This window comes from Mesoplodon bidens, assembly GCF_964165515.1.
Source record: "Mesoplodon bidens genome assembly, chromosome: 3".
NCBI classification, from domain to species: Eukaryota; Metazoa; Chordata; class Mammalia; order Artiodactyla; family Ziphiidae; genus Mesoplodon; species Mesoplodon bidens.
The window spans coordinates 95,192,997-95,219,400 of NC_138178.1; the positions used below are offsets into that span (position 1 = coordinate 95,192,997).

Genomic DNA, 26,404 nt, shown 5'->3' on the forward strand with positions numbered 1-26,404 from the left:
ACCCAGCTGTCTGGCTCTGAGACCGGGCTGTTTTTCATCACAGAGACTGATGTGAAACAAACCTTTCTCCAAAGGATGTTCACCAATAAGTAAAAATATAACTACAAATGAAATGCTGCTATACTTGTCTGGGAATGATTTTTTTTCCTTTGTTAACTGGTGCTGGACAGCAAAGGTAGTAAAACAATACTGTACAGCTGCTTCTAAACCAAGCAGTCTATCAAACCACTCTATGAAGAGAAATATACGAATCAATCTAAAGGCAACCATATTATTAACAGAATAAGAAATAGTGCTCATATCAAGTTCAAAACTGACAGAGCGGGCTTCCCTGGTGGTGCAGTGGTTAAGAATCCACCTGCCAATGCAGGGGACACAGGTTCGATCCCTGGTCCGGAAAGATCCCACATGCCACGGAGCAACTAAGCCCATGTGGCACAACTACTGAGCCTGCTCTCTAAAGCCTGTGCGCCACAACTACTGAGCCCACCTGCCACAACTACTGAAGCCCGTGTACCTAGAGCCCGTGCTCTGCAACAAGAGAAGCCACCGCAATGAGAAGCCCACGCACCGCAATGAAGAGTAGCCCCCGCTCGCTGCAACCAGAGAAAAGACAGTGTGCAGCAACGAAGACCCAACGCAGCCAAAAATAAATAAAATAAAATAATAAAATAAATAAATTTAAAAAAAACCTGACAGCACAGAGCTATTCTCTAAGAGGAAAACTAGGAAAGTTTTACCTACTGAGTCCTTCCTTTTACTGTTAAATGTGAAAAGATAGGTTCTACTTAAAGTTTGCAGTGTTGTTTGTGAAAATACATAATGCTATTGCTAACCTCTAAGTTATTCTTGACCAATGAGGAAGGGCAGAAAGCTAAAGGTGACATTTTGAAGAATGAAATCAGGGAATTCCCTGGCAGTCCATTGGTTAGGACTCTGCACTTCTACTGCTGAGGGCCCGGGTTCAATCCCTGGTTGGGGAACTAAGATCCCACAAGCCAGGGGTCCCCAACCCCTAGTACCCGTCCGTGGCCTGTTAGGAAGTGGGCCGCACAGCAGGAGGTGAACAGAGGGCGAGTGAGCGAAGCTTCATCTTCATTTACAGCCGCTCCCTACTGCTCACATTAATGCCCCTTAAGCTGTTTTCTAAATGGGAGGCCTTGTCTTTGACCCCTTAGGAACCAGCAGCAAAGGTGGACACAGAGGTATTCCATTTGGAATACCTGGGGCATTTCTCCTCCTAGCAATCCCTATTGACTTCCTAGGGTATAACAGGCAGGCCCCAAAAAGTAGTTTGAAAATCTATTATTAAGAGCCCAGGTGAATTCAGAAGAATGTAGGAGTTATGGGAATGATAAATATAAGTGAGAAAACAGAACATATGTGGGTGGGAAAGGATTGGGAGAACAAAGAATTAACTCTAATACTGTTCACTTTTCAGCTTATACACATGACTTAGATGTTTAGCACATTCAAGCACAACCAAAAGTATAGGAGTAAAGTGCAATTAGAAATCTCAGTGATACTCACTTCTTTAGAAAATCTTGAAAGTCAGCTGGTAAGTCACTAGGGATGGTCACAGGGTACTCTTCACACTCTTGTCCTTGGCTGAGGGAGAGCAGCAGAAGGCCAAGACGCCAAACATCCCCTTTCTTCCCCGTTTTATAAGGTAGGGCACTGTCACTAAAACGAACCCGGGTTTGCTCAAACACGTCCTCCTTGCAAATGTCCGCTAGGCGCTTAGAAATGCTGTAGTCTGTAATCTTGATGGTGCCCTCCGCATCCACTAAGACATTCGATGCGCTCAGAACCTTGTGCACCACAGAATTGCTGTGCAAATAATCAAGGCCTGACAAGAGCTGAGTCGCGTACCTGCGAAGCTGATGGCCGGGGATAGGGCCCGAGTGGCTTAGGTGGGCCAAGAGGGAGACCCCATTAGTGTGCTCCACTAAAATGTCCACCACAATGGAATCGTCTTGCTCTTTGAGATTCATTGCAAAGTAGCGTACTATGTTTGGATGGCTCAATTTCACCAGTGAGTTGAATTCCGTTTCTGCCCCTTGAATCTGGTATGGAAAAAACCAGTAAGGTGATAACTGGGTTGGTAGGCATTAACTAGTGTTTCACTTTAAAAGTGAAATATTTAATAGAAAATGTACTTTCAAAGGAGAGGAGAAGGCATATGCCCTGAACTGAGTCCTCTGCTAAACCACATGGTCAACCTACAAGTTCATAAAGATGGACAAGTTTCAAAAGCAACTTCTTTTGCGATATGGCCACCAGAAAAAAGAAACATTAATTTAAAAATAAGTTTTCCTGATTATAAATATTCACTGTCAAACTTTTAAAAAGTACTAATACAAAAGAAAAGCCCCACAATTTATCTTCATGGCCACTACCCAAAGACAACTGTTAGGATTGCAGTGTCTTTACTTCCATTTTTTTTTGTCATAAATACACATACATTTCCAAATACAATGTTTTACCTACTGTTTTATAACCTTTGTTTATTATGTAACACTGCAATATGCAATATGAAATGTTCTCCTTAAGCTCAGTATTATAAAGAACTATAAAATTCTCCAGTCCCCGAAAATTCAGTTGTGAAGCAGTATTTCAAAAAACTGAGAAAATGCAAATGATTGCAAATAGCAGTTATGAAGTACTCTTTAATCCTAGTTGGAGAGACAGCTATTAATGGAATAATAAGGGCTGAGAAAGGAAGTTGAGAAGCAGCTACAGAAGTTTTGACCGTGTTGTGAAAGTTCTGAAAGAGGCAGCAGGGGCTAAGGAAACTTATGGTCTTCCACCATCCCCTCTGGTTAAACAGATCTCATAGCATTTTGGGTCATCTTTGGTGGCCAATCAAATGCAGAGCTATTTTGTTTTGTCACCGCCTTAAGCTCGAGATTAGTCCTTTTGCTCAGTGAGCCATCTTGGATGCCTACCTGCTTTTTGCACTTATCAATCTTCTCTTTTTCTTGACTGGTAAGGAATGGACCCATTTTTTTCTGCCATTGAAGAACCCACTCATACAACAAGACAAAGCTGCCAGTGGCTGTTTCCAAAGCATTGTAAACTAATTTTCCAAGCTGCTCGTCACTGCCTGCACATTGAAAGAAAATATAATTAAATCTCACTGGTACATTTTCTGTGGGCATAAAAAAAAAAAAGAGGGAATAGACAATCATTCATTCAACAATGGATACCATGTACTAACTGTGAAAAATGTGATTTCATGTAATACATGCTCTTTTGTAACCAATTTTTGGTATTTAACAATATACTCTGAACTCTAAAATATTAAATTTTACAAAGGGACAAGATTCGACAGTGAGATCTTAGTATCGGACTAATGTTTTCTTCTACTAGCCGTTATTCACAGTGTTACTTTCATAACCAGTCCACCTCTGATGACCGTGCCTGCTGGTGTGGTAGAGTAACCCTCACACAGCTATTAAATACCAACTAATGTAATAGAAGGCATTTGGAACTAGGATACTCCATCAATGCAGATGAGTGTACACAGTGAGAACAGGTTTTAGTAACTTGGATATTTGAATACATCCATGATTGTCTAAACACAAAATGTGAATATGCTCAGTAAATATAAACTGGCCAATGGCTTCAAGGGAAGGAACCAGTCGTGACAGTTTAAATTTGAAGCGTGTGAGACAGACACATTCATTTAGTGATAGGCATATGGTTTTGACCTATACCTGGGAGAGCTCAATTTTTGTAACACCAAAAATTTTCTTACAAAAATCTAAATTTTTATTAAAGACTATAATAGAAAATCACCAAAAAATTGGAAGTGGAGAAAAATATCACCCACAATATCACCATTTTGTTTTATTTCTCTTCTAGCTCCCTCTACCCGTTTTTTTCCCTAATTTACCAAATCGTAGCATATATAGCAGGGCTTCTCACCCTTGACACTATTGACATTTGGGACCAGATAATCCTTTGTTGAAGGGGGCTGACTTGTATACTGTAAGATGTTCAGCAGTATCCCTGGCCTCTAGCCACAAGATGCCAGTAGCACCCCTTACCCTAGTCTTAATCATCAAAAATATCTCTAGATGTCACCTAATGTCCCCTAGGGAACAAAATCACCCCAATTGAGAACCACTGATATTCTTTTCTTTTTCTTGTATTCTTTTTCTCTTACTATATAAATAATATTGATAGTTCTCCATGATGCTACATTATCTTCATAATGAAAAGTGAAGTAACCTGTATACATAAGACAAAGTGGTCTTGGCAAAAATACTTCAGAGAAATGTGGCTGAACTAACTCACCTAGAGAAGCAGTTTTACTTCACAGAAATGCTGACCATTTAAGAGATTTTATTTAAAATAATCTGTTATGCTAGTCATAATTCCTGACATTCTCAGCTAAGGGGGAAAAAAAAACCCCTAATGTTTGCAAATGTGTCAATCAAAGGAAGCAACCTGTGGAATGTTGGATCTATGCAGCACACGCTGGAGACACATGATAGTAAACGTTTATGGGACGGAATGTGATGTGATTTACATAAAGCCTAATTAAATTCGTGAATTATATGGCACAATGTCTTGCAATATTTATCTCCCCAACTGGGACTAAGTGGGTATTTCATAATTGCTGGTTGGGTTTTTATTTTGTATTACAGTTCTATTATTGCCACCCTCCTTTTGTCACTTTTGTGTGATGGGGATAATAAAAAGGACAAAAGAACACACTGCAGTGAGGCTGAAGGAAAATGTTACCAAAAGAGCTCAGACTGATACTCTACTATGTGCTACCAACGATCATTTATACAGAAGCCTCTATAATGCTTTAATATATAAGGAATAATATCTAGGGAAGTTCTTGATTCCCTCTAGTTCCAACAGCTTTAAAGCAAATGTTAATTTATTGATCTTTTACAAAAACATTTCTTAGAAAATTAGGACATATTTTAAAAATTAGACCCGTCATGAGAAAACAAAATAAATAATTTACTTGGTGGTTTTATAAAAAAAAAAGTTCAGGCTGCAAATGTGTCTCCTCATGAGGGTATGAAGTAAGGTGAATCTGTCTAATGAGTACCAGTGAGACTAGGAGACAAAGGTAAGGTAATAAGCAGTTGGATTAATTTGCCTTCCTGATTTCCCCAGATTATTAAAAGTAGTGAGTTTTATGTTGCCAATTCGTGAGTCGGAAATGCCTCAGAGTCAAGGACAGTCTTAGGACCAAAGCCAAGCATCTCTATCAAGGTCTTAAACCTGCCCAAACAGTTGCTGTGTCTGAACAGGGCAGGCTCTGCGTATGTGCAGAATCCTGCATGGTCCAGGCTGCCTCAGTCAGCCAAGGTTGAGTGTCCAGATCACAGACTCTTCAGATGCTTGATTTCTTCTCCCTCCACCTGCTGCCCTCACCCTGGCAACTCCCCTTTTTATTTATACCTCCTCAAAGAGGAAGGGAAAAGATAACAAAAGAAAGCAAACTTGATACAGGTAATTTAGCTGCCTGTTAGCTCTGGTAAGAATACTCATGGGATTGAAAATTGAACTTAATTGTCAAATTCACCATATGCAAGTGATCCCTACACCAATTAGTGGCTGTATCTGTATGACTGATAAAAGATCATGTACATTTAGGGCAAAGGAAGTAGATACTGAAAACTTGATTTTAATATAAACAATTCAAATAGCAAATTGCTGAATGAGATTCACTCCAAATAGCCACCTGCTAAATAAGATGGCTAAACTGCTAAATAAAACACATAGAAAATAAAGTGGTTTTCCTGGTCTGGTACAGTATGCCAAGCAGGAAAACGCTAAGCAGGTGGACAGCAAATTAAGAAAATGAGACTTGACCATTAAAGACCATAGGCATTAGAACTCATTTTGTTACACATATTTTATCAGCAACAGATGCACAAGATGCAAAATTCTACTGATTCATAATATTTCAACCATTTTGGTTTTGAAAAGCTTGGTTAATTCTAGTGACGGCAAATTTTAAATTACCTTTCTACTAACAATATTGCCAAGAGCCTGGGTTTTTATTTCCATTTTACAGAAGGGGAAACCTGAGTGACTTCTTCTAGTCATCAGGAACAGGAGCTAGGATGACTATCAGCTTAAAGAGTCTTCCTTGGACTGCGCTGGTCTAGACGACGCAGCATCTATTCTACCCCATTCCTTCATAATTAACTTTCATCATTAGAATAATTTAAACTGAGTTTAGCTAGTTTACTCACCAATACATTTCCCTTTGTGCACCATGAGCTGATCAGGACTACCCATAGAGAAATATAGGATTTCACAAGAGCCAGGAGAATCTTCACTACTACACACAGAATACTGACGTTCTCGCCTTAAAAATAAATTTGGACAATGAATTTTTTTCTTTAAGATTAACACAGGAAATTCTTGCCCCTCCATTTTTTCCTGCTTACTAGCCCACTCACTGTCCAACATCTGTCTCTGCTGGAAACTGAGCTGAAGGTGCTAATGGGAAAGCTGTCCAACCCCCCACTCACCACTGAGTCTTCCCCACAGGAACTCTACAAACCCCTGCTCTACACCTGTGCTGCCCAGTATGGTAGCCACTAGCCACATGTGGCTACTTAAATTCAATTCAAACTCAATTAAATGAAAAATTCAGTTCTTCAACTGTAATAGGCACGCTTAAGTACAGGGATACCTCATTTTATTGTACTTGGCTTTATTGAACTTCAAAGATTCTGTGGCTTTTTTTTTTTAGATTGAAGGTTTGCGGCAACCTTGCATTAAGCAAGTCTATCAGCTCCATTTTTCCAACAGCATTTGCTTACTTCATGTCTCTGTGTCACGTTGTGGTAATTCTTGCGATATTTCAAACTTTTTCATTATTATTATATTTGCTTTGGTGATCTGTGATCAGTTACTACTATGACTCACTGAAGGCTCAGATGCTGTTTAGCATTTTTCAGCAATAAAGTATTTTTAAATTAAGGTATGTACATTGTTTTTAAAAAATATAATGCAATTGCACACTTAATAGACCACAGCATAGTGTAAACATGACTTTTCTATGCACTGGGAAACCAAAAATTCATGTGACTCGCTTTATTGTGGTGGTCTGTTCCTACAACATCTCTGAGGTATGTTTGTACTCAGCCCCAAGTGGCTAGTGGCTACCATATTGGGCAGCATTGATCGAGAACATTTCCATCATCACAGAAGTTCTACAGCAGTGATTTAGCTCTATTCCATATTGACCCCACATCTCGTGCACACACACATCTGGAGAAAGCTGCAAAATGGCGGGCTTGGAGCACTACAAATTCCTGATCACCAACTGGGTTTCCCACTATTAAATGCTCATTCATTCTCTTTCTGGTCTCTGCTATTCCCCTTCACGACTTCTTCAAAACACTCAAAGCCCAACCCCTCTTCTTCTCTTTCCCTTTTTCTACTTTTTTTCCTGAGTGGAAAGCAATAGCTGGGAAGCTAGATTATAATGCAAATATAACGAGTAAATCGGGAGAGCTCTGCAGGGATGAGGCAAGGGAGAGAGCTCCTGATGGTCAGGACTGGACACTTGGAAGAAATGCTTTGATCTCTAGGAAGCAGCCCTCTCACTCTGAGCGTGATATTGACCTCCACTTTCACTGAGAACATGAAGAAATGAGCAGTGAAGCCCACACTTTCTGTGGGTCCACCTAGAAAGTTACTTGGCGTCTGCCCCATTTTTTCTTTTTCCCAGACTGTGAGGAAGGACAGCTGCCCTGTCCTCAGTTCCATCCCTACAGTCTCCTCTGGGATCCTGCTCCATCAGTTAGTCCCTCTCTCCTGTATGTTCAGTCTGTTCCTCTATATCGGCTCCTTCCCTCAGCCTATATATCTCTCCCATGTCCATTCTACTCTCCCTCAATCCCATGTCCCACCTTGTTTTTCATTTTCAAACTTCTACACTTGCTGTCTCTATGTCTGCCCCTTCTATTTACTCTTCATGGCACTGCAAAGTCAATAAAGCTGCCACCTCCCTCCTACCCACTTTTGATCTGATTTTTCCCCTTGGTTCTTTTTTTGGGGGGGTTGGTGGCATAGTCATCCATTCTGTCTCACTAGTCAAAAATGTGCACGTCTCCCTGAGCTCCTAGATCTCCTGCATCTAACTGATCCCCAAGTATCAGCGTCTCTTCTCCAATTCCCCTGCCCTGTTCAGGACATCACCAAATTTCTCCTGGATACAAGAAATACCCCATTATTAAGTGGTCTCATCACCTTCAATCCTATACATCTTCCCCCACAACACCCACCCGCACTGCTGACAAGACCTGTTACGACTTGAGTCTCTCATACCACATGTGTGTCCACAAATTCCACATACCAGGGTTTGACTAATACACTGTAGCTCTGTTTAAATTTTGACTTCTCAAGTTACTTGTGCAACCCTGGGCATACTGAAATTTATAGAGAAAAGGATAAGAGTGAGGGTTTAAAATGATGTGCTAGACTTATTAACATATAATAAATGATCCAGAAGCACCTCTACATGAGCTTTGCCCCCTCCAACAGATGGTGCTAATAGTCATTTTAGTCTAACTCCTCTATGTTCTTTAGTTTACAGTGTGTAAATGCTTGATTTTAAGGTGTTTTAGACTATTCATCACCCCATCATGACTGTTAAGTACAAACCCAATGAGAATGTTAAGAGTTCTAGTAAGAAAAGATGTATCATTAGGATTGAAAAAAAACCCAGAGATCATTTAAAAAGTGAAAGTGTCAAGAAAAGGACAAATGTGGTACATGCCACATGGGATAGATTGACAGCAGGAACAATTCTGAAGGATAAAAAGTAAATCACAGAGAGTTTGAAGGAACAAAGAAGTCCAATGTCACTGACGTTTCCTATTTTCACCCAAAAATGTGTACATATTGGAGGCTCATACTGTCTACTTTGGACTCATCAGAATTGGGTTCAAAACAATCTTCTGGAACCTAATCCATTAATGAGTAAAACAGCTCCTAAACTCCAGCAGAAATAGCCATCCCAATGCAAGCAAATGGTATTTAGAAGCAATTAACACTGGTGCCATTGCCAATGATTTTTTTTTTTTTTTTTTTTGCCGTACTATTGTGGCCTCTCCTGTTGCGGAGCACAGGCTCCGGACGCGCAGGCTCAGCGGCCATGGCTCACGGGCCCAGCCACTCCGTGGCATGTGAGATATTCCCGGACCGGGGCACGAACCCATGTCCCCTGCATCGGCAGGCAGACTCTCAACCACTGCGCCACCAGGGAAGCCCTGATTTTTTTTTTTTTAAGATTTATTTATTATTTATTTTTGGCTGCGTCGGATCTTAGTTGCGGCACACGGGGTCTTTCGTTGTGGCACATGGGCTCTCTAGTTGAGGTGTGCGGGCTCAGTAGCTGTGGTGTGTGGGCTTAGTTGCCCCGCAGCATGTGGGATCTTAGTTCCCTAACCAGGGATGGAACCCGCATCCCCTGCATTGGAAGGTGGATTCTTTACCACTGGACTACCAGGGAAGTCCTGTCATTGCCAATGATTAATTCTAGATTATGGAATGTTCATGGGGGTTTGCAATATCATTAGAAATATCACCCATGTTATCAGTTTTTCCCAGTAGCTGTGGCAGTACACAGGATAAAGGGTGTTTTAAACAAAATTGCCAAATAACGTTAACTGGGTTTTATAAAGAACAGATAATTAGACACAGTTCAATTTTAGAAGACTAAGTTAGGCATCTAGGACCTTGATACCTCAAATAAGAAGAAAACATGATTTTTTAAAAAGCCAAGTAGCAAGAAAAGAGGCGGCAATTTGTCCACTAGGGACTTGAGAATCAGACTCCCACCCAAAAGACTGCTCTGCCAATATGGTCAATGGTGTAGATGGTTGGGATGGGATGGAAAAAGGGAGATCTCATATGAGACACAGGGGGCTAGGGTAGTCTCACCTGCCTGCCTAACTCACCAAGATGCCACAGAAAACTCTAGCTCTTGGTCCCCCAGTTTGAAACTCCAGGCAGCTCTGTGGACATAAAGTTAGTAAGAATTGCTGACATTGCTTAATTTGAAGTGAACCAGTCTATGCCTCCATGGAGCCCACTGGAGAGACTGTGAACAATGGAGGCTCACAAGTGTGGAGAGATGTATCAAGGATTCCCTCTTCCCCTACCCACATCCTTAATACTTCAGTGGTTCCCCAGCCCATGTCTTATACTTAGGAGACAGGCTGGGACCTGGTACCCTTTGCTGTAGTGCTTTCACCTGGACAAACATCTCCTAGAGCAACAGAATACAAAGAAACTATAAGGGACTAAAAATAACTGTGTGCATGCCCGGTTGGGGCAAATTATGAACAACAAGATACAAAAAGACCAAAAACCCAACTGCCACTTCTGAGGTGTTGGGAGCAAAGCAGGTTACTGAGCATGCACCCTGCACACAGCACCACCAAGGGGGTGGGGCCGACCACCCAAGTCACCCTCCGGCCCGACCCAGGGGTCTGCCCCTACCCTCACCCTATTTAAGGCACCAGCTTGCCCCCCCCCCACCTCAGAGAAAGAGCAAGGGCACCTGTTATTTGTTTTTGCTCCCATGTGCTACAGCACGAGTCCCAGTAAAGTCTTGCCTGAATTTCTCATCTGCCCTCTTATCAATTTCTATTGATTAAAGAGTCCAAGAACCCAGCTGGGTAACACTTATACCCTTAATTATCTCTTCTCCTAAGGAGGAATAGCCAGCAGTTACCACACCTGGTGTCAAAATCAGGAAAACAAACTACGAGACAACCTGATGCTGTTTCCTGGTGAAAATGGGTGATGTATCCTAGATTCTGGGCTACACTTTAGTAACCTGCACAGAAGGCAAGTCTGAAACTGTGAAAATAATTCTCTACCATGAACTACTTTATAGAATTTTTTTTTCTTTTTCTGCTTCTCCTAAAAAGTTCAAAGTGCCCATTTATGAGATACAACATCCCTGGGAAGAAGGCAGGAGAGAACTATGTCTGCACTTTACAAAAGACAGCTTGACACTGAATGGTTAGTTTAAACTGACACTTTAAAATGGTTAGTTTTATATTATCTGAATTTTACCTCAATTTGAAAAAAAATAAAAGGTAAATCCTTCAAGGGGGAAAAAAGACAACCTTAAGGACACAGAAAATAAAGCTGTTCAACAAAGACAAAAACACATCCGTGAAAAGCTGGGCCAAGGGGCCAGGCCCTTGAGTATCAGGCCTTTAAGCTCTTTCCACTAGAACAGTGAGTGGTTTTCTGTTCTCTTTCTCTTGTTTTACGCAGTGGAAACCTTTCATTAAATAAAGCCTTACTGATTTTTGATATGCCCACATAAAAAGAAAAGCTGAGTCACCCTGGTTGAAGAGGCTGCAGACCCTACAAGTGCCAAAAGGACAGTCTGTCCCTTTCTATCATCCTTCCTGACTCCCTCCCTCCCTTCATCAGACGTTTACTGAGCACCTACTCTGTCTCTCCTAGGCACTGTTCCAGGCCCTGAGGGGAACACAGATAAGGTCCTTGCTCGCATGAACTTGACATTGTCATGAAAGGAGAAAGACAATAAAAAAGCAAACAAATGTATATGAAGTTCAGTTAGCAGTAACTGCTATGGAGAAACTTAAAACAGGGAACTGGAGAACATGTGACTAAGCAGGGGAGCGGGGTGGGGGTGGTGCTCAGGGAAGGCGTCTGAGGTCACTTGTGAGCGGGGAACTGAAAGATAAGGAGTCGGCCATGCAAAGTGCCCCAGGGAGAGCGTAGCAGGCAGAGTGACTGGCAGAGGCCCTGAGATGGGAAGGAGCTTGGTGTGCGCAAAGGCCTGGAAGATGAGCGTGGCTGCCGTGCAGAGGCTAAGGGAGGGGGAGAGTAGTATGAAGCGTGACGTGCAAACTGTTCCTCTACTGTTGCTCTCCTGTTCTCCATTCTCCACTGGCAGCCAGGAAGAACTTCACTCAGCGTGGATCAGATGGTATCGCTGCTCATTACACCTAAACTCCTGACCCGACCAACAGAGCCCTCCGTGACACACCCCTGCCGCCCCCTTGAACCACTGTCTCCATGCCCACTCATTCTAGCCACGCTGCCCTGTTTGATGAGCTCTGGGCAGCACAAGGCCAAGCTGGCTTCGGGTCTTCTGCACCGGCTGTTCTTTACCCAAACAGCTGGCTCCGTTCCATCATCCAGATCCGGTATCTGTGCCCCCCCAGTCGAAAGCCACCGTCCTTCTGTCACTCAGGATCCAATCCTTGGACTCCTTCCTCCAAACACCCAATCTAAAGTAGCCATCCAGTCTTTCTTCAAGACAGCCTATTTAAGTTCTCTGCAGAGCGCTAGTCACTATCTGACATTTTCTTGCTTGCTTGTTGACAGTCTCCTCCAACTAGAATATAAGCTCCATGAAACCAGCATCCTTCTTGATCTTGTTTATTGAATCCCCAGGACTCAGAACAGTGTCTGACCTTTAGTAAGTGCTCATTAAGTATCTGGTTCTAGATTGTATTGTTTTTAGTCACAGCCAATTAGAATAATGCCTGCTGACAACAGTGATGACAAGGCCATCTCTACTAACTCTATCAAATGTATCTACTAACTGAAAGAATAAAATGCAACACTCTGGTTATTTCCTTTGGCTTTCCAACTCAAAGACTAGTGAATAGCAAGGAAGAAAAAGAATTATGAGTATGCCATGAGGTACTTCAGTATATCAAAGACTTTTTATGTCTTAACTGAAGAAGCATGTAAACTATGTTTTAAGAAAGATTCATTCTTTTCTAGTCGGTAGCCAACATAGTGCCAGAGTTCATGCAGGTTTGTACAACAACGTTGGCAAACAATACATAAAAATGATTTCTTCTTGGCTGCTCATGGAATGTCACATTCTATCCAAGACATACAAATGGCCCTCTACAAGCACTACATGAAAAGTTCTACCTACGTCAAGGAGGGAGAGAAGTTCCCATCCTTCCGTGAATAAACTTGCTAATAATCTCTAATCTCAAAAGCCAAGTCTAATCTTGGACCCACTGTTTACAGTTAGCCACAAAAATGGAAATGTCTAAACTAAAAAAAATTGTTTTTTATACATCCTTACTCATGGCATTGATTTATTTCCACTGTTTCTAACACAGTAGGAATCTGTCAATGATTTCCTACTGAAATACTCTGACAACTTCAAACTATGTTGCCTAATGGAAGCCCAGTTGCAAAAACAATCTAAATTGGTGCAAGGAGTTATAACCTTAACAAGGAATTGTTACCAGAAACTGCATTCAAGAAAAGACTTAGTTCACCTTAACAGTAGGTGGTTAAATGTTAATATCAAAATGATTTCTGAGCTGATTTTTTTTTTTTGCTTTATAACAAATTAAATCAGTTATACATATACATATGTTCCCATATCCCCTCCCTTTTGCGTCTCCCTCCCACCCTCCCTATCCCACCCCTCCAGGCGGTCACAAAGCACCGAGCTGATCTCCCTGTGCTATGCGGCTGCTTCCCACTAGCTATCTACCTTACGTTTGGTAGTGTATATATGTCCATGCCGCTCTTTCACTTTGTCACAGCTTACCCTTCCCCCTCCCCATATCCTCAAGTCCATTCTCTAGTAGATCTGTGTCTTTATTCCTGTCTTACCCCTATGTTCTTCATGACATTTTTTTCCTTAAATTCCATATATATGTGTCAGCATACAGTATTTGTCTTTCTCTTTCTGACTTACTTCCCTCTGTATGACAGACTCTAGGTCCATCCACCTCATTACAAATAGCTCAATTTCATTTCTTTTTATGGCTGAGTAATATTCCATTGTATATATGTGCCACATCTTCTTTACCCATTCATCCGATGATGGACACTTAGGTTGTTTCCATCTCTGGGCTACTGTAAATAGGGCTGCTATGAACATTTTGGTACATGTCTCTTTTTGAATTATGGTTTTCTCAGGGTATATGCCCAGTAGTGGGATTGCTGGGTCATATGGTAGTTCTATTTTTAGTTTTTTAAGGAACCTCCATACCGTTCTCCATAGTGGCTGTACCAATTCACATTCCCACCAGCAGTGCAAGAGTGTTCCCTTTTTTCCACACCCTCTCCAGCATTTATTGTTTCTAGATTTTTTGATGATGGCCATTCTGACTGGTGTGAGATGATACCTCATTGTAGTTTTGATTTGCATTTCTCTAATGAGTAAAGATGTAGAGCATCCTTTCATGTGTTTGTTGGCAGTCTGTATATCTTCTGTGGAGAAATGTCTATTTAGGTCTTCTGCCCATTTTTGGATTGGGTTGTTTGTTTTTTTGTTATTGAGCTGCCTGAGCTTATAAATTTTGGAGATTAATCCTTTGTCAGTTGCTTCATTTGCAAATATTTTCTCCCATTCTGAGGGTCATCTTTTGGTCTTGTTTATGGTTTCCTTTGCTGTGCAAAAGCTTTTAAGTTTCATTAGGTCCCATGTGTTTATTTTTGTCTTTATTTCCATTTCTCTAGGAGGTGGGTCAAAAAGGATCTTGCTGTGATTTATGTCATAGAGTGTTCTGCCTATGTTTTCCTCTAAGAGTTTGATAGTTTCTGGCCTTACATTTAGGTCTTTAATCCATTTTGAGCTTATTTTTGTGTATGGTGTTAGGGAGTGATCTGATCTCATACTTTTACATGTCCCTATCCAGTTTTCCCAGCACCACTTATTGAAGAGACTGTCCTTTCTCCACTGTACATTCCTGCCTCCTTTATCAAAGATAAGGTGACCATATGTCCGTGGGTTTATCTCTGGGCTTTCTATCCTGTTCCATTGATCTATCTTTCTGTTTTTGTGCCAGTACCATACTGTCTTGATTATTGTAGCTTTGTAGTATAGTCTGAAGTCAGGGAGCCTGATTCCTCCAGCTCCATTTTTCGTTCTCAAGATTGCTTTGGCTATTCGGGGTCTTTTGTGTTTCCATACAAATTGTGAAATTTTTTGCTCTAGTTCTGTGAAAAATGCCAGTGGTAGTTTGATAGGGATTGCATTGAATCTGTAGATTGCTTTGGGTAGTAGAGTCATTTTTGCAATGTTGATTCTTCCAATCCAAGAACATGGTACATCTCTCCATCTATTTGTATCATCTTTAATTTCTTTCATCAGGGTCTTATAATTTTCTGCATACAGGTCTTTTGTCTCCTTGGGTAGGTTTATTCCTAGATATTTTATTCTTTTTGTTGCAATGGTAAATGGGAGTGTTTCCTTGATTTCACTTTCAGATTTTTCATCATTAGTATATAGGAATGCCAGAGATTTCTGTGCATTAATTTTGTATCCGGCAACTTTACCAAATTCATTGATTAGGTCTAGTAGTTTTCTGGTAGCATCTTTAGGATTCTCTGTATAGTATCATATCATCTGCAAACAGTGACAGCTTTACTTCTTCTTTTCTGATTTGGATTCCTTTTATTTCCTTTTCTTCTCTGATTGCTGTGGCTAAAACTTCCAAAACTATGTTGAATAAGAGTGGTGAGAGTGGGCAACCTTGTCTTGTTCCTGATCTTAGTGGAAATGGTTTCAGTTTTTCACCATTGAGGACGATGCTGGCTGTGGGTTTGTCATATATGGCCTTTATTATGTTGAGGAAAGTTCCCTCTATGCCTACTTTCTGCAGGGTTTTTATCATAAATGGGTGTTGAATTTTGAGCTGATTTTTTTAAAGTAGATAATTAGGGAAAGAACTGAAATGATTCCTTCATATAAACAAACTGTAACCCAAAAGATTATATAAACTTTTAGTTTGGTACCTAAAATGTTTCTTTTTATAGAAGAAAATGTTGGTTTTAAATGCTGCTTAGATTCTCACAAGAGATAGTTTAAACACATAAAGAAGCTGAATTATAATACCTATACTACTTAATCACCCACCTACTCACAAATGGATTCTGTACTAAAATTCCTTTCTGGTCCACAGGGGGTCACAGCAAACAGACAGGGAAGTCTCAATTCTTTAGTGGAAAAGGATGTGGAGGAAGAGATAGTATCTTTCATATCATCTCTGGTGACAGCAACAACCCAGGAGCCCACCTGCAGTAACAGGGAAGCCCAGTGTCCTCAGTAGCAACAGGGAGAGGAGCCCTGATAGCAAACTGGGGCTCCCGTCCTCATGTAAAGGATCTCCCACATCCGTGCCCGTTTTGGAGTATTCCCCACATCTGTGGTGGGACCTAGGGAGTTACAGACTGAAAACACACACAGTGTGAAATCTGGCTGGATGATGATTCTGACAGAGAAAAGTTTTTAAATCACTTACTGAATAATTAGATCATTAAAAGTCAGATCAAACTGCACTGGTGGCAAGACTGTGAAGTGTTGTAACTGTTATAAAAGGGAATGAACCCTAAAACTGGTTTCATGAAAGATATTTGGAAAGTGTTAAATGAAAATTTCATTTCATATTGCTAACTAATATATTAAGATATACAGGTGCTGCAAAAGTTATTAAAACTATCATGTGACAATTCCACCAAATTTCACTACAAGTTGTTTTAATCCTTCTACATCTTTCATCCTTCCAGATCAGAAACCTCAGGGACTTACCTAGACCTTCCAGAGGAGTTGGTCCGATGTTTACCATTTCCTATAAAGTCAGGAGACCCTCCATGTAGAATGGCAGCTGTTCTGTGTCCTCCTGGGTCTTTCCTAGAGGTATGATCTTGGTTTGACAAACTAGCTATTTCTAAACGTTCCTTAAAAAAAGAAAAGTAAAACCTACTTTAGATATAAGTCATAGTGGAAGACAATCATGGTACATAATTATAAATATGTAGAGAATGCAAATCTTATTTAAGCTGAATGTTTTCAAGTGTAATAAAGTTGAACTCAACTTTTAAAAGTTTAATGTCCAAATACGTACTGGTTCAAGAACTGAAGGCCAGGTTACCGTTTCAAGAGAATGTGAGTTTTATAAACGAAAATGCTTAGAATCGTGGAATATACATGAAAAGTTAGGGAGAAGAGCAAGAGATGAACAGAAGGAGGCATTCAAAGAGAGAGCAGATTCAATATCCTGTAATAAACCATAATGGAAAAGAAAAAAATGTTCTAGTACTGTTTGCTGAAAAGGCTATCCTTTCTCCAGAATTATCTTTGTACCTTAGTAAAAAAATCAGTTATATATACATGGGGTGGAGGGGGTCTATGTTTGGATTATGTCTTCTGTCTACTGACGGAATTAGTATTGTTCTGTTATCTATCTTGACTCCAATATTAAACTATTTTGAACACTGTAAAAAACAAACAAGCAAACAAACAAGGAGAGAGGAGAGTGAGTGACAAGAAGGCAGATCAGATGTAAGATAGGAGAGTTGGTGGGAACAGTAATATCACCTTAAATTTGTATACAGCTTTGTACATTCACAAAGGGCAGTACATTTATCTGTGGGAATAATTACATAAGACAGAAAGGAAGGCATTATCTGTGCCGTCTTAAGGGGTGAGGAAAATGAGCCTCGGAGAGTGTCATCTGTCAAGGTCACAGAGCCAGGCAGTAAAAAAGCCAAAGCTTTCAGCAGGTGCTGCTTACCTGCACATCAGTGCCTCCACCCACTGCACCTCATTGCTTCCCTTAAGTTTAATGCCATATTTCTCTAAAAGAGAATGAGCAAAATTGTCTCTGGATTTCTCCAAACATGTGTAACTGGTTTTTGATTGAGTTGGACTCAGGAAAAATATAGGAAAAAGGACTTTATCCTTTTCCACCCCTGCTTTTTAAACCAGCTCTGTTGAATCCTTCTTTTCCATCACTGAATGAAATCTCAAGGAGATCCATGTGGTTTCCATTCACTCTTCTGTATGAACAAATAGTTTTGTTTTCCAAGTATTAATAATTCCAGTCTGGGTTGATTATCAAAACCTCAATCTCCTCTCTCCTTCAACTCTTTTGATAAACTACTGTAGTTACGTAAGCCTAAGTCATCTACAGATAACATACAACTCTAAATTTTGCTACTTATTTGGAGAATCTAAAATATATAATGAATGATATTTGGGGGACTTTTTAGTGCTTCATTTTAAGCTTTACTACTGATACTAACAAAGGAGGGGAAAAAGAATAATGCAGGAAAAAGAATAATGAAGAATGAAGGACACGGGTCCTGACTTCTCAGATATTCAAACATTATAAAGATACAATAATTCAAATATCATCAATGGAAATAAAAAGATTTTATGTTTAGCAAAACGTAAACTATTTGAGTATGGCAGAATTGCTAGAGTACCTGCTTAGCCATTTCTTTCCTTTTTTTCTCTTCTTTTATCTCTTCTTTCCTTCTCTGAATCTCATGAAGGATTTCACGTTGCTGAAATAAATCATATTGCCATCAAATGTTGATCTCTGAAACCCATACAACATACGAATTCTGAAATCACAAAAAATCTTTTGAATTTCAGTAATTCAAGCTCTCATCTCCTAAGGGATCTGAATATCTAGAACCTTAGTACAAACTGTAGTTACGTCAGTTTTGTCAGAGTTCTTAGGCAATAGGCTTCCCACTTAAATGGGTGTGAAGACTGTGTGGGGAGGGACACGTACTCCCCATTTCTATGTGGAGGGACTTTAACTGCAGCAACACCATGGGCCGCTCACTTCTCCCCACACTTGACTGAGCCCCTCCTCTTTGATACCTGCCTGTCTGCAGAGAACATGCACTTGCGCCTACTGTCGGCCAGGCTGCTGGGTGGAGGTGGGCTAAGCTGGGTGCACACCCACAAGCCACAGACCTTCAGGTGCATTCCCCAATCAGTTTTCTTAGTATTAAAAGTGGCATTTTGATCTCTATCCATTTGACTCGTAGCTATTACTCAAATGATTCTGAATTTAGGTAGAGAAAAATAGTGTTTTTTATGAGCTGCCTAAAATTCCAGGTTATAAATATCAAAACCATTGAGAAACTCACCAAAAACTATTACAGTAATAATATAAAGCGTACCCAAAACTTACAGGTAGTTATAGTAGGACACCAAAACAAGTCTGTTAAATATCTTTATCTTCTAGTAAAAATGTGTCTGCCTAAGAACAATGACAACAATAAGGAACTTTAAACCCTAAATGGTAACCAGGCTATGCAATTAAATAGGAGATAAGCAGTAACAAAATGAATGGAACCGGGATTTCCCTGGTGGTCCAGTGGTTAAGACTCCGTGCTCCCAGTGCAGGGGGCCCAGGTTCGATCCCTAGTCAGGGAACTAGATCCCGCATGCTGCAACCAAAAAAAAACAAAAACAAAAAGAAAATCCCTCATGCCGCAGCTAAGACCTGGCACAGCCAAATAAATAAATATTGAGAAAAAAATGAACGGAACTCACAAAGACAGTGTTAACATAAGTAAAGGATGAACAAAACGAAGCAGGAAAAAAGAACCAGGAATAAGAACCTAAGAAAAGCAGGAAAAACAAAACCCTACAAGTAATTGCAACACCTAAGGGAAGAAAACTAAAAAGCCTCACTGAGAGATAAAAATAAATGGAAAAACATTCCTGGATAGGAAGTCTGAATACTGTCATAATGTTAATTCTTCCTAAATGAATACATAAGTTTAGTGCAATTTTACTCAAAATTCCACAGGCTTTGTTTTGTTTTGATTTTTTTTTTTTTTTTTTTTTTTTTCTTTTTGCGGTATGCGGGCCTCTCACTGTTGTGGCCTCTCCCGTTGCGGAGCACAGGCTCCGGATGCGCAGGCCCAGCGGCCATGGCTCACGGGCCCAGCCGCTCCGCGGCATATGGGATCCTCCCAGACCGGGGCACGAACCCGTATCCCCTGCATCGGCAGGCGGACTCTCAACCACTGCGCCACCAGGGAGGCCCTTGTTTTGATTTTGAGAAAGCAATCCTATAACTTATCTGTGAGAATAGCCAACGGAAAAAAAAAAAGAAGAATGAAGGATGAAGGGACAGGGGTCCTGACTTAGACAGTCAAATGTTATAAAGATACAATCACTCAAAGAGTGCGGCAGAGACTCAAGAAAACAACATGAATTGAACAAAAGAGATAATTCACAAGTAGAACTTAGTATAAATGAGTAGGTAAAATATACTTTAAAGGAATTATTACAAATCACTTAAGAATGAATGATTACTTAAGAAATGTGTTAGGAAAATGACTGGGAAAAAAAAAAGAAAAACTCAGACCCTCATTTTTACAACCTACACCAAAATAAGTTCTAGATAAATTTATTAAAAGACTAAATAGAAGGAAAAAAACCCTCAAAAATCAGTAAGGAAATTTAGATACATGTATTAACTTTGATTAAAGGATTTTTAAAATAATACAGCAGTATACATCCGTATGCAAATAAAGAAAAAGTACAAATGGTTAGTGAACAAAAAAAAACGTTCAGTCTCTGGCTTTGGCTACTCATTTGGGCATGAGATACTTGTCCCACAGAGGGAAGAAGATAATAGCCTCTGAACTCCTGCACAGCTTTACAAGTACAGAAAGAGCACCAGAAGTTTGGTTAAGCCGACTTCCTTTTTCTTTTATTTAAAAACCTGGACTAAGGGTTCTAGGGGTAGCATTGATATTTGTTGGGAGGGAATCACTCATAGTATTTATTTCTTGGTTACTCTTTGGGCCTCCTTTCACATGAATCCATGGTTCTTGGATCAAATGCTGAGCAAAACTTAAAGAAATACCAATAAGTGAGTAGGTAGAGATGGAGGAAAACCTATAGGAGCTCGCAGTCCTCTGGGCCGGACACCGTGGTGACAAGGGTCTCACCTCCTCTTCCTCTTTCCGCTTGGCCTCTAACTGCCTCCGTTGCTCCTCCTGAGCCCGCCTTTCCAGCATTTCTTCATGAAAAGACTTGGGAGGGGGCTTGTTGTGCTCGCAGAGGAATGACTGCACATGGTAAGCCAGTTCAAATATCATCACCTAAACACATGGATGGAAATCAACCACAAATGGTCAAGTGACGCAAAGCAGGGCCCCAAGGTAAGACTACGGAAAAACATTCAGGCCATCCGAGACCCACTCACAATGGTGATATTCATTTTGATGTGACACGTTCTTAATTAGGTCTAGGATGCAACCACAGGAGGAAAAAGCTTTTAGAGCACTCACCTCATTGTGTTGCCATCAAGAAAAATCACTATCTAGATAAATAAAAAGCTTCACTTTTCTTTTGCAATCCTATTCAATTTATTAGCATTTTCTGTATAATAAATCCGATAAAATATTTTTCTGTATAAATAAATCTGGTAAAATATTTAAGACTGCATAAGAGTAAAGACTACCTTCCCAGCTAGAAAACCTGCCTACATAATGACAGTTGAGCAGAGAATAATCATTGCTAACATGAGAGCTTTCATCTGTCCATACAGCATACTGAAAACATCCTACTGGGGTACAGAGGCAAACGCTTAAAGGCCTCACTCTCTCCCTGCTAGTAATGGGCCAGTAGGAGGCTAATTAATACTTAGAAAGCATTTCATTTCCACTTAGGGAAGCATTCACATTATCAGAAGGAAGAAGGCCCCCCTCTCAGACATCCTGTGTGAATGTAGGAAGCCACTTTCCCCAACCCCTAAATCATAAACCATAGCTTGGTTGGTAAATCAACAGAGCAAGGGTTTCTGGGACCCCACACTGACCAACTATTCCAACCCCAAAGAGGTCAAGAGTGCCAAGCTCCTTCTGCAGATGAGGACCACCACTCCGAAATTTCTTTTTCCTCAGTTACAATGAAGCAGATTAAAAATTATTGTTTCTAAAAGGACTTAGGGTGGTAAAAAGTAATAGAATTCACTGTACACAAGAATATATAGTTTGCCTGGTGTTCACCTTTCTCTTGGGGAGAAACCACAGCTATTGTTGGGGGAAGCTGTATTTTTTATTGTACTAGAAGCTGTGGCTTTCACTGGATATACTTCTATTTACAGTTGAGAAACACTAGTCTAGAGTCTAATAGGCAAAATATTCTGTGAAAAGCTCTTTTAAGGAAAGCTGGTTAAAGAAGGCAGTTTCCATCACATCAAAGAGAAACCATTTCTACACCAGAAAGGAGCCAGGAGCCAAGCAGTGGAGGGTTTTTCTTTTGCTAATCTATTTAATTTACTAGCATTTTCTGTATAAATCTGATAAAACATACAAGACTGGATGTAAATAAGAGCTAGTCTCCAAACTGGCTCTTGTCCCCCTCTCCCCCAAATCTACACAGTCCATCGTCTTGCTTCTCTCAGCCTCTGCTCACATGTCACATGTGGGGCCTCTCCTGACCTCCTTATTTACAACAGCCGCTCTGCCTCACCTCGCGGTACGCATCTGTATCAGTCAGGGTTCTCCCGAGAGACAGAACCAAATAGCAGGGGTATGTGTCCACATATATATATGGTATAGTATCTGCACATAACCTATGTGCATCCTCCCACAGTATACTTTAAATCATCTCTAGATTACTTACAATATCTAATAGAACGTAAACACTATGTAAATAGTTGTAAATACTATGTAAATGCTATGTAAACAGTTGTTGGCACGCAGCAAATTCAAGTTCTGCTTTTTGGAACTTCCTGGATTGTTTTTCTGAATACTTTCCATCTATGGTTGCCTGAACACACGAATGCAGTACCCATAGATATGGAGAGTCGACTGACTGTGTATGTCGAAAGAGAGAGAGAGAGAGAGAGAGAGCAAGAGAGAGAGAGAGCAAGAGAGAGAGAAGGAAGGAGGGAGAGGGAAAAATTGACTGAGATTGATTTTAAGGAATTGGTTCACGTGATTATAGATGCTGGTTAAGTCCAAATTCTGCAGGGTAGGCCAGCAGGCTGGTGACCCAGGGCAGAGTTGATGTTGCAGTTCAAGTCCCAAGGGCATCTCCTGGCAATTCCTTCTTCCAGGGAGGCCAGTCTTCTTTTAAAGTCCTCAACTGACTGGGTGAGGCCCCCCCACCTTAGGGAGAGTAAGCTGCTTAACTCAAAGTAAACTGATTTAAATGTTAATTTCATCTAAAAAATACCTTCACAGAAACATATAGAATAATGTTTGGCCAAATATCCAGGTACCATGGCCTAGCCAACAGACACATAAAATTAACCATCACAACTTCTATTAGAATGGATAAAATAGAAAACTGACAACATCAAATGCTGACACAGATGTGGAGAAACTGGATCACTCACATATTGCTGATGGTAATGTAAAGTGGTCAGCTAAGGTGGAAAATTTCTTAAAAGGTGGAAAGTTTCTTAAAAAACTGAACACACAGTACCATACACCGACAACTGCACTCCTGAGCATTTATTTCAGAGAAATGAACTTATGTTCACACCAAAAGCTGTACATAAATGTTTACAGCAGCTTTATTTTTAATAGCCCCAAACTGGAAATAATTCAGCTGTCTTTCACCTGGTGGATGGCTAAACAAACAGTGGTGCACCTATAAGATGGAATACTACTCAGCAATAAAAAGTAACAACTATTGATACATGTGACAGCCTGATGAGTCTCCACAGAATCATGCTGAAGTGGTGGGGGGAGGGGGAGTAAATCCCAAAGGTCACATACTGTGACTCTACTTATATAACATCCTTGAAATGAGACAATTACGGAAATGGAGAACAGATTAGTGGTTGTCAGGTATCAAGGAGGGCATGGGGGTGTAAGGAGGTGGCAACATTAGGGATCTTGTGGTGATGAAACTATTCTGTATCTTGACTGTATCAATGTCAATGTCCTGGTTATGATATTACACTACAGTTTTGCAAAAATGTTACCATTGGGGCAAACTGAGTAAAGGGTACTTGGGCTCTCCTGGCATTATTTCTTACAATTGCATGTGAATCTATAATTATCTCAAAATAAAAAGTATAATTTACAATAAAGCCAAAAAAGGCTGGGGTAGGGGGAAAACAAAGCAGAAATAAACAAGTGGGACTACATCAAATTAAAAAGTTTCTGCACAGCAAAGGAAACCATCAACAAATGAAAAGGTAACCTACAAAATGGGAGAATATATTTGCAAATCATATATCTGATAAGGAGTCAATATTTAAATACATAAAGAACTCATACAACTCAGTAGCAAAAAAAGGAAACCAAACAATCTGGGACTTCCCTGGTGGTGCAGTGGTTAAGAGTCCGCCTGCCAGTGCAGGGGACACGGGTTCGATCCCTGGTCCGGGAAGATCCCACATGTCATGGAGCAACTAAGCCCATGTGCCACAACTACTGAGCCTGCACTCTAGAGCCCGCAAGCCACAACTACTGAGCCCTCATGCCACAACTACTGAGCCTGCGCTCTAGAGCCCATGAGACACAACTACTGAAGCCCGCGTGCCTAGAGCCCACACCCCGCAACAAGAGAAGCCACCACAGTGAGAAGCCCGAGCACCGCAAAGAGTAGCCCCCACTTGCCGCGACTGGAGAAAGCCCGCGTGCAGCAACAAAGGCCCAGCACAGCCAAAAAGAAACAAAATAACCAAAACAATAAACCCCCCCAAAACTCGCAAACAATCCAATTAAAAAACAGGCAGAGGAACACAACAGACATTTTTCCAAAGAAGACATACAAATGGCCAATAGGCACATGAAAAGATACTCGACATCACTAATCATCAGGGAAATGCAAGTCAAAACCACAATGTGTTATCACCTCACACCTGTTAAAATGGCTATCATCAAAAAGACAGCAAATAACAAGTGCTGGTGAGGATGTAGAGAAAAGGGAACCCAGGTATACTCTTCGTGAGAATGTAAAATGGTGCAGCCACTATGGAAAACAGTATGTAGGTTCCTCAAAAACTTAAAAATAGAACTACCATATGATCCAGCAATCCCACTTCTGATTATATATTCAAAGGAAATGAAAACAAAGGATCTTGAAGAGATATCTGTACTCCCATGTTACTGCAGCATAATTCACGATAGCCAAGCTAGGGAAACAACCTAAGTGTCAACGAATAAGTGAATAAAGAAGATGTGATACACACACACACCAGAATATTGTTGAGCCATGAAAAAGGGCATCCTCCTGTTTGCAAGACACAGATGGACCTTGAGGCATTATATTAAGTGAAACAAGTCAGACAAAGACAAATACTGCATGATATCACTTACAGGTGGAATATAAAAAAGCTGAACTCACAGAAACAAAGACTAAAAGTGCTGTTGTTTTAAGCTGCTACATTTTAGGAAAATTTGTTAGACAGTAATAGATAACTGAATTTGGACAGAACCGAATACTGAACACTTCCTTACTTGAACTTATAAATAATACTAAAGTATTTATACATAATTATTAGTTTTTCAAAGTAGAACAGCTTTGTGGTATTTGTTGTCTGCACGACCTAGGAGCCAGAGGTAGTAAATAGAGTGTTAGGAACCCCTAACTTTCAATTTTGGCTCAAGTTCCAAGAAAACATGTACTCTTGGATATAATTCAGTAGTTTGATATTTTGGTTTTTCTACCTGTAAGACAGCATTGACATACATTAATTCATTTGTTAAATTTAAAAAGTATTAAACTAATATAAATAGAATAAAATATAATAACTTAAAAAAAAAAGAAACAGAGACTAGAATGGTGGTTCCCAGGGGCCGGGGGTGAGGGGGTGGGAGAAAAGGGGAGATATGTTGGTCAAAGAGTACAAACTTCCAGTTATAAGATAAATAAGTTCTGGGGATCTAATGTACAGCATAGAGATTATAGTTAATAATACTGCATTGTAAAAATAAAACAAAATACAGCAAAAAATTTTTCAAAAAAATCACAAATCATGAATCCAAGAAATCAGAGGATTCTGTAGCTGAATTTTCAATATAACTCCATATTATTTTTCAGCTAGACATTAGACTACACTAGAAATGACTTAAACACAAAGAACTTTGGAATAAGTCCCAAGGCCTATTTTTTTGTCCAGACTGTGCTACAATCACTTTCTTTCTTTTTTTTTTTAACACCTTTATTGGAGTATAATTGCTTTACAACGGTGTGTTAGTTTCTGCTGTATAACAAAGTGAATCAGCTATACATATACATATATCCCCATATCTCCTCCCTCTTGCGTCTCCCTCCCACCCTCCCTATCCCACCCCTCTAGGTGGTCACAAAGCACCAAGCTGATCTCCCTGTGCTATGCGGCTGCTTCCCACTGGCTATCTATTTTAAGTTTGGTAGTGTATATATGTTCATGCCACTCTCTCACTTCGTCCCAGCTTACCCTTCCCCCTCCCTGTGTCCTCAAGTCCATTCTCTACGTCTGTGTCTTTATTCCTGTCCTGCCCCTAGGCTGTTCAGAACCTTTTTTTTGTTTTTAGATTCCATATATATGTGTTAGCATACGATGTTTGTTTTTCTCTTTCTGACTCACTTCACCCTGTATGACAGTCTCTAGATCCATGCACGCCTCTACAAATGACCCAATTTTGTTCCTTTTTATGGCTGAGTAAT

The 26,404-nt window shown here is 40.3% G+C and overlaps 1 protein-coding gene across 2 annotated transcripts in view; it reads right to left on the minus strand.

The window, feature by feature from the left end:
* Nucleotides 1–26,404, minus strand: part of EIF2AK4 (eukaryotic translation initiation factor 2 alpha kinase 4) — a 112,630-nt gene that overhangs the window by 69,407 nt on the left and 16,819 nt on the right. The window contains exons 4-9 of one of the 2 annotated variants that reach the window (XM_081230198.1): nt 20,737–20,889; nt 18,238–18,318; nt 16,559–16,707; nt 6,231–6,346; nt 2,949–3,106; nt 1,531–2,066 (exon numbers count right to left, since the gene is read on the minus strand). In XM_081230198.1, the coding sequence (XP_081086324.1) occupies nt 1,531–2,066; nt 2,949–3,106; nt 6,231–6,346; nt 16,559–16,707; nt 18,238–18,318; nt 20,737–20,889 (1,193 nt within the window). Of the gene's footprint in view, nt 1–1,530; nt 2,067–2,948; nt 3,107–6,230; nt 6,347–16,558; nt 16,708–18,237; nt 18,319–20,736; nt 20,890–26,404 lie in introns of those variants that run through there. The other variant, XM_081230199.1, reaches the window with a different exon arrangement.